Source organism: Nematocida homosporus, assembly GCF_024244095.1.
Source record: "Nematocida homosporus strain JUm1504 chromosome Unknown 4556, whole genome shotgun sequence".
In the NCBI taxonomy this organism is placed as follows: domain Eukaryota; kingdom Fungi; phylum Microsporidia; genus Nematocida; species Nematocida homosporus.
Genome location: NW_026250660.1, coordinates 30,907 through 38,803, shown reverse-complemented (window position 1 = coordinate 38,803; position 7,897 = coordinate 30,907). Strand labels below are relative to the sequence as shown.

Sequence of the window (7,897 nt, the reverse complement as noted above, 5' to 3'; positions counted from 1 at the left end):
AACGAGTATACTAGATCTGTTTATATCATAGAATATGATAAGAGATAAGAATTAGACTATAAAAGGAGAGTTTATTACTTTAAAGCACTTTCAGATAAGAAAGGAAGAGAGCGAAAGACCTGAAGGTGTCTATCTCTCTTTTGGGTTGATAGCCACTTTCAAAACATTCGCAAAATAGTGCGAGCTCAAGTGGCTCTAATTTGTCCGTGTATATTTTAAACTAGTAGTTGTTAGACTTTCAAATAAAGCATCTTTATTGTATTCTGTCTCGCCAGCCTCGGAACCCGCAATTTCGGGCCTGGAAGTGACGAGCTTCGCTTTCTGCAAATAGTTTTGAAATTGCAAGTTCGGCGAGTTGCAAAACTGGCGTGCAACACTTACTAACAATAATACCAAACTAATACTAATATGACGCCATCTTATTTCATCTTAACCAATACATACTCAATAAATGGCACCACTACTTATTTCAAAGAATCTCTTTACTAGAGTATGTATTAGTTAAGGATTGAGTTAAGTATTGAGTTAAGTATTGAGTACTACAACCATCTCCATACCATTTAGACCTGCCAAGTCTTCCACTCTAAATACCATAATACCAATACAATACATACTCAAACCAACAAAATACTAACTCAAACCAACTCACACCAACTCAATAATATCTTAACAACAATTTATCTACTAAACTAAACTAAACCAAATAAACCTAAATACTAACCCAGTATAAGCTTTACTACGTTTTAAATCTCACCTCCACCTAACCCACCTCAACCTCAACCTCAACCTTAACTCCACCTCAACCCTAACTTCTTTTAGAGACAAAAGCATCCACGGGGTTGTTCTACTTCAATGCTAAAGACGGGAATCTTCTGTTCTGGTACAGCCGAGTTCTCAACTGCTTCTACAATGGCTTGGGCAAAGGCTTCAATCCCATCTTGAGTCAAAGAAGATGTCTCTATGTACTTAGCCCCAAATACTTTAGCTTTCTCTTGGGCTTCCTCTAAACTAACCGGTCGTTCAGCCACTGGTATTTGCTCAGCCAAGTCTTTCTTATTCCCAACTAGTAAAATACGCAACTGGCCATCATTGTTCTTCATAACAAAGTCTTTAATCCAAACATCAACCCTATCAAAAGTCTCTCGTTTAGTCAAATCAAACAGAACTACAGCCATAAACGAATCACGAGTATAATTAGGAATTAAAGATCTAAACCGTTCTTGACCAGCTGTATCCCAAAGTTGTAAATTAACCGGTTTTCCGCCTATCTCTGTCTTCTGAGCAAAGAAATCTACGCCTATTGTAGGATGATAATCACGTGTTTCAGTCGAAAAAACATACTTAGTAATCATAGTTGTTTTACCAACTGCTGTTTCACCTAAAAATACTATCTTGTACTTGGGAAGAACTTCTTGGTGTGTTTGTTTGGCCATGGCGTTTAGCAGATTTTTTCATTAAAGCCCCAGATGGACGCATTACTACGTGGTTTAAAGCAAATGGGCACCGGTTTACGCTTTACTATTGGTCAGGAACTTCTCAGTACTTCTCTCTATATTGCATATAAAGGGAGATATAAAGAACATAAAGTAACAATATTTAAGTATAAGGGTAAATGGACTGAAGAGGCTTCATTAGCCTTTCCTCTACTCAAGAATATTACAGATCCAATGCTTCCGAAGGTTTTTATCTCACAGTTAACAAGTTCAGCTTTTTTTGTAGTAACGGAAAGATTAGAGAGTTTTTCTAATTCCTTTCCTATCTTTCAAGGGTTTACTCGTAAGTGTTTAGCTGATTTGAATAAAAGACTGGGTAAAGCACATGGGATTAGTATTGGATTGAGTAGTGGGGTTAGTGATTGGTACTTTACTATGGCTGGTCGGCCGGTTATTGCTGGGACTCTGCCGGTTTTCATAGGTAAAGAGAGTAATCAGATGGATGTAGATAGGGTAGATAGGGTAGATAGGGTAGATGATGTAGGTGTGGGTAGTAGTAAAGCAAGTAGTAGTAAAGCAAGTAGTGGTAAAGCAGGTAGTGGTAAAGCAAGTGGTAGTGGTGATGGGGGAGTGGGTTGGGAGACGGTTGAAAGTAATGAACGGGTGGGGGAGATAGTGGCCTTGGATGAGGGACTGAACTATTATCGGGGGTACTCGGTGGCGGAACAGGGACGTATTCATGATTTGATTAGAGTGGTGGCTGATGATTTGCCGCCTGAGTATAGTACGTTTGTGGCTAATGTTCTCTTGGAATATATAAAGGGGGCGGAAGGTGAAGCTGGGTTGGCGGCGGCTCGGGCTTTGTTATTGTTGAATCCAGTTGTACCGGGGCCGGCTATGTTATTTGCTATTTCAACTCCGGGAGTGAGAGTGATTGCTTTGCGGGGGTTGAAGGAAATGCCGGAAGCTGTTTCTTATGTGTTTAGTGAGTTTTGTGATGGGTTCTTGTTGAGTGATAGTAATGTGCGGATGGAGACTATTAGTGCGGTGCCTGAGATTATTAGTGGGTTGAATGTGAAGCAGCGGGAGAAGGTTTTGGTAGGGCTTGGGGCTTTGACTAAGAAAGGAAGGTCGATGGAACGAGTGGCGGCGGCTGATGTGGTTTTGGATGGATTTGTGGAGTTTTTGGAATGTGCGACTACTCTTTATGGGTGTCTGCTATGTATGATGCAGAGTAGTGAAGTGGGGCCTAAACGGACGGGAATTAGGTTGGCTAGTAGATTATTAGAAATGCTTGATCCACGGGCGATGGTGATGGAAGTAATTCCAGTTGTGGCGGCTCAGTGTCTAGTGGCGGAAGTGGCTGGTGATGCAGCGGAAGTATTGGTGGCTTTGGCTACACGGACTCGTCGGGAGGCTGGTCGAATTAAGGCGGACTGGCGTGTCCCAGGTATTGGTGTGCTCGGTCGAGCGGCACCTATTAAGGCGGATCCGAAACTGGTTGCCCAACAGAAGAAGCCTGGGGATAAGAAAGCGGGCATCAAAACCACTCCTAAGAAGAAAGCTGAGAAGAAAGCCGAGAAGAAGAGCGAAAAGCCAGGCTGGGATAATCATGAGTGGTAAGATGTTAAGTTGAGTTATAGATAGATTTTGATATCGATTGATATCGATTGATCTATATTGTTGTATACCAATAAATGAATGCAATTAGTTAGGTTAAGATTAGGTTAGTATGAGTTAATATTGGAGTAGGATGGGGTAGGATGGGTTGGTATGAGTTGGTATCGAGTTAGTTGACTTAAATAATCTGATTTACTGATCTTTATTGGGTTAGTATTGGGTTTAATATTATCCAAATTGAAATAGTTTTGGATTTGGATTAGATAGTGGTTAGTATTGAGTTGAGTTGAGTTAAGTTGGGTTAAGTTAGGTTGGGTTAAGTTGGGTTGAGTTAAGTTGGGAGAGGATTAGGAATGGTTTAGGAGTGGAGAAGTCTTTTGAGGAGAAGAAGATGGACAGTAGGAATGTGCGGGTTTTTAAGGGCTCTTTCTTCCTGGCGAATAAGTCGCTTCTGTTCTTTGGTGTAAGTGAGTGTGTCAAACATAAAGAGAATGTTGGGAATGATTGGGTCGCCAGGGTACTCTTTTTCACGGAAGAGACTTTCACGTAGGGATTGGAATGGAGTTTGGTAATCAATAGGGTGGGTTTTACAGAGCATAAACCGAAGAAGAACTTCCTTATCGCAAATAATGGCTTTGGTGTAAACAGTAACAAAGGAGGAAAACAAGGGATTGCCACAGACATCACAGGCTCTGGCGTTCAAAATCATCTTCATGATTTCCTTAGGAGTGTTCTTGCGCAGGAGACGGGTCTTAACAATGATCTTCTGGACGGCCTTTTCATAAAGAGAAACGGGCACTAAGCGGCGAATGATTAGTGAGTCCTGAATGTACTGTAGAGAGTGGTGCTTGGCCTGGCACTGGGCAGCTACTTTATGTAGAGACTCAGGTTGTGGGAAGAAGAGATCCGAGAGAAAGACTAAACGAAGCAACTCCGGCGGGAAGTAGAAGATAAAAGTACGAAGTACAGAAATACTGCGTAAAGTGCTAATGTAAGGTATTGTCACCGGCAGTTCTTTCATGGGATTGCCCGATAAGTCGATTGTTTCCAAGGACTTAAGCAGCCGCATTGAATTAGGCAGTGTAGTTAGTAAATTATCCGAAAGATTGACTTCTTTCAAGTTTTCAAGTTTGTAGATAGTCTCAGGAAGTCTTTCAATCCGATTACGAGCTACAAAGAGTACTGCCAGCTCTGAAAGCTCGCCAATCTCATCGGGCAGTTCGCGTAAGCGATTACAACAAACTTGAAGAATCTTTAGACCCTGGAAGTGCCGAATGTCAGGATCAAGTTGAAAGAGATAGTAGCGACACAAGTACAGATGAATATCATTCGGGCGCTGAATAACATAGACATCCTCTGTTTCTTTACTTGAATGGTCTTCATTAGTTTTAGAAGGCGAGTATGGGGTTGTATATGACATCAAAGACATGACCGGCGACTGCTCTTCACTACTAAGAGGCTGCTTGAACTTCTGTCCTATCTTAGTTCGGAGCCCTTTTTTACTTAATACTATTCCCATGCGAGCCCCTAGACTAGTAGGACTTATTTTGAATGGGAAAGATACCGATTGGACCATTCAAATACCCACCCATTTGTTAGTTTTTTTATGGGCATAGAATCTCTGGGTCTTGGCGAACGTATTAATGATAAAGATAGCCGCAATCTAAGTCGGGAAATAGGTGAAATCTTAGATCTAAGGTCATTCCAAGACTTTCCCGGTGCTCAGCCAGTAACAATGTGTCGGCAAGATATCGAAGATCTAAAAAAGCGAGAATACTATGTTTGTGAAAAGAGTGATGGCGTCCGAGCTCTACTTCTTTGTAAGACTGTTAAGAACAAAGGATATGCTTTTGCTATGGATCGTAAATGCACGTTTATTAAACTACCCAGTCGGTTTATGCCGGCCGAGCTTATGCTGTTTGATGGAGAGATCATTCAGCACTCAAAAGATACCTTTACCTTTATGATTTTTGATATGATTATTTATAATGGCAAATCAATTGCAAATCAAAATTTATTGTTAAGACTTAATGCGGCCAATCGCTATCTATACGATAGTCATAACTGGCACAAGATGACTAACATACCTGAAGATAAGCGGTTTACTATGCAGCTAAAGCGAATGCATAAGAGTTATGGTTTGGCCGAGGTGTACAGAAAGATTATTCCACAGTTAACGCATGAGAATGACGGTTTGATTTTTACTTGTGTTAATCATGCCTATGTGCCTGGAGCATGTCGGGCCTATCTGAAATGGAAACCAGCCCATTTGAACTCAGTTGATTTTCGGATGAAAAGGTCCAAAGAGATTGTCGGTCTTTATGATCTTTATACTTCCTATGGGAACAATAAAGAAGTTCTCTTTGCTACTTACTGGATTGATGAGATTGTCAAGGACATTGATCTGAATGTGCAAGCCCGGGATGGGAAGCCGCAAGAAGTTTACTATAAAGAACCCATTGATTATAACCAGCTGGATGGGTTAGTGGGTGAGTTTTCTTATAAACCCGATGAGTATACTGTGAATACTGAAACTTTTGACTTGGAACCAGGTCGATGGTCATTACTACGGATTCGGGAGGATAAAAACTTCCCTAATGGGTACAAAACAGTTGTTGGAGTTGTTTTCTCAATCAATGAGAGTTTGGAGTATCCTGAGCTGGAAAGAAGTATTCCGGAGATTCGGGCTCAATGGAAGGCTCGTGAGGAGGTTAAAAGAAAAGCGGTAGAACCATCAGCACCAGTAAATGGACAAGAAGTCGATTCTACCCCGGCCAAACGACCAGCCCATTAGGTTAGGTTAGTATTGGGTTGGGTTGTGTTGAGTTAAGGTGGGTTGTGTTTGGTTTATTGATTAAAGGACAAAATTAGGTTAGTAGTAAGTTATTAGTAGGTTATTAGTAAGGTTATTAGTAGGTTATATTGTTATCTAATCAAAGCCAAGTTGGTTATCTCGTCTAGTAATGTAATACCATTTCAATTTATTGATAATCAGGCCAATTAATGTTATTTAGATAGTGTTCTAATTCAATCCCAATCTCAAACTAACACAAGCTCATTTAACTCAATACCAACTCAATACCAACACAACTTAGCTTAACTTAACTCAACTCAACCTAATCTAATTTGTTGTTTTTGAAATTTCAAAAAGGACTTACAACTTAGCTAGTTCTTTCTTCCTTATGTTTAGAGAGATAACGTACAGAAGAGTCATTATGGCGAAGAGGAACCCCATTCCAATAATAAAACAATTGAACAGGAAGTTGAGGCTTTCTTCACTTTGGCAGTTGAGGATTTTGAAGGTCTTACTGTCTTTACAGTATCTTTTGAGTTTGTTTCGGTAGTCAGCGAAGATCTTGGTATTGGCGTGGTGGAAGGTCGAGCTTTCTATATACACCGTCCGAAGCCCTGGCATGGCAATGATTAGGTCTAGTAGGTTGGGGAAGTTGCAGTTGATGATTTTGATTGAGCGGAGAGTGTAAAGCTTGTAGAAACAGACGGGTAGGTCTATTTTCGTGTTAGTGTTTTCAATGGCGATATGGGACAGGGAAAGAAGAATGGGCGTCCATTCAGATACTTGCCGTGGTAGGTCGTCTGGGTTTTTACTGCTCATGTTGAACCCATACTTTCCTATGTTAATTTTGATGTCAGTAATAGTGACTCTATTCAGAAAATCAACAATGTCCGTAATCTCGGTTGATGATAGGGCATAGCTTGGGTTCTTATCAGATGGAGGCAGGGTGGGCAGGGCCATGGTGAATAGAGTGTTGTTGATGGTTTCAGCAATAGCCAAGGAGGAGTTGACAGTGGGGTGGGAATGCTGGCGGTGCTTTTCATATTGGGTCCAGGAAGTGAACTTGGTGCCGGGGCAGCACATGAATGGCTTTTGCTTTTGGAGGATGTTAAGCGAGACAATCCGACTTAGCAGTACATCTGTACCGGCCCTGATTCGGTTGGGAGCAAATACAGTATGCTCTTTGAAGTTAGTGGTTGGTGACGGTCTATCAAGACGAATGTCGAGATAGAGATTGTCTTTGTACAAGATACATTCGGGGAGATACTCCATACTTGGCGCAATCAGGCGGAAGGACATGTCCTTTTTGGTAGGCTTGAGGACATCAATGTACTGCAAGCGGCTGGCGCTTATCTTGATGGTAGTGAGGTTTGGCCCGTTAAGAATGATTATTTCGTCTTGAAAATGATGGTTGGTGAACTCAAAGTAGTGGAGGTTGCTATTGGCCACTTCGATGCGCTGGTCAGGAAAAGCAACCTCTGGCATGTGGAGGTGGAGAGTGTGGAGTTTTGTACATGCCTTGAGACAATTAAAGGTAGACGTTAAGATAAAATCAGATGGTTGTAAGGCTACAATTCTGATTTCCTCTAAATTAATAAACTGGGCAAGATCAGTGAAGATTTCGGCTGTAATAGTACTTATGCCAGTGAAAGAAACATGAGTGATAAAGTATACGCGACTTTTAAGTAGATCCGGGAGACGTGGCGGGGCGAGCTTTTTTAGGACGGACTTTTCGGTAATACATATCTTGGTTGCTCTTTGAAGGACATTGTTGATGGTTTCGGCACTGAGATTGGAGGCCTTGGTGCTATCAAATGTTTCATTGGGCGCAGCTAGCACCCAGTTGTAGTCAGTGAGCGAAACAGAGTTGCTCGACGGGTCGGATGGTTCGGGTGTTTCAGTAGCCCCAAGGACAACCAGTGCTTGGATGAGTACCAGCAGAAAGAGTAGGTGTATTTGCATTGAATGAACTAACTCCGGGGTCCAAATACTAACCAAAAATCATTACATGCTGATTGGCCCATTTCCTTTGCATTCTATTGATAACTCC

General features: G+C 41.5%; 5 protein-coding genes across 5 annotated transcripts; 2 read left to right on the top strand and 3 right to left on the bottom strand.

Annotated features, from left to right (window-relative positions):
• Positions 1-815: 815 nt before the first annotated feature.
• Positions 816-1,433, bottom strand: NEHOM01_1758 (Ras-related protein Rab-6A; the record flags this gene model as incomplete). Its single annotated transcript, XM_051490636.1, has 1 exon — positions 816-1,433. The coding sequence occupies one exon, from the start codon at positions 1,431-1,433 to the stop codon at positions 816-818; it is 618 nt and encodes a 205-aa protein (XP_051346596.1).
• Positions 1,434-1,466: 33 nt separating this feature from the next.
• Positions 1,467-3,056, top strand: NEHOM01_1757 (uncharacterized protein; the record flags this gene model as incomplete). Its single annotated transcript, XM_051490635.1, has 1 exon — positions 1,467-3,056. One exon carries the CDS (start codon positions 1,467-1,469, stop codon positions 3,054-3,056), a length of 1,590 nt encoding a protein of 529 aa, XP_051346595.1.
• A 355-nt stretch (positions 3,057-3,411) lies between these two features.
• On the bottom strand, positions 3,412-4,629 carry NEHOM01_1756 (uncharacterized protein; the record flags this gene model as incomplete). Its single annotated transcript, XM_051490634.1, has 1 exon — positions 3,412-4,629. One exon carries the CDS (start codon positions 4,627-4,629, stop codon positions 3,412-3,414), a length of 1,218 nt encoding a protein of 405 aa, XP_051346594.1.
• Positions 4,630-4,659: 30 nt separating this feature from the next.
• On the top strand, positions 4,660-5,847 carry NEHOM01_1755 (mRNA guanylyltransferase; the record flags this gene model as incomplete). The annotated part of the gene is made up of 1 exon (XM_051490633.1): positions 4,660-5,847. One exon carries the CDS (start codon positions 4,660-4,662, stop codon positions 5,845-5,847), a length of 1,188 nt encoding a protein of 395 aa, XP_051346593.1.
• A 360-nt stretch (positions 5,848-6,207) lies between these two features.
• On the bottom strand, positions 6,208-7,809 carry NEHOM01_1754 (uncharacterized protein; the record flags this gene model as incomplete). The annotated part of the gene is made up of 1 exon (XM_051490632.1): positions 6,208-7,809. The coding sequence occupies one exon, from the start codon at positions 7,807-7,809 to the stop codon at positions 6,208-6,210; it is 1,602 nt and encodes a 533-aa protein (XP_051346592.1).
• Positions 7,810-7,897: the final 88 nt, after the last annotated feature.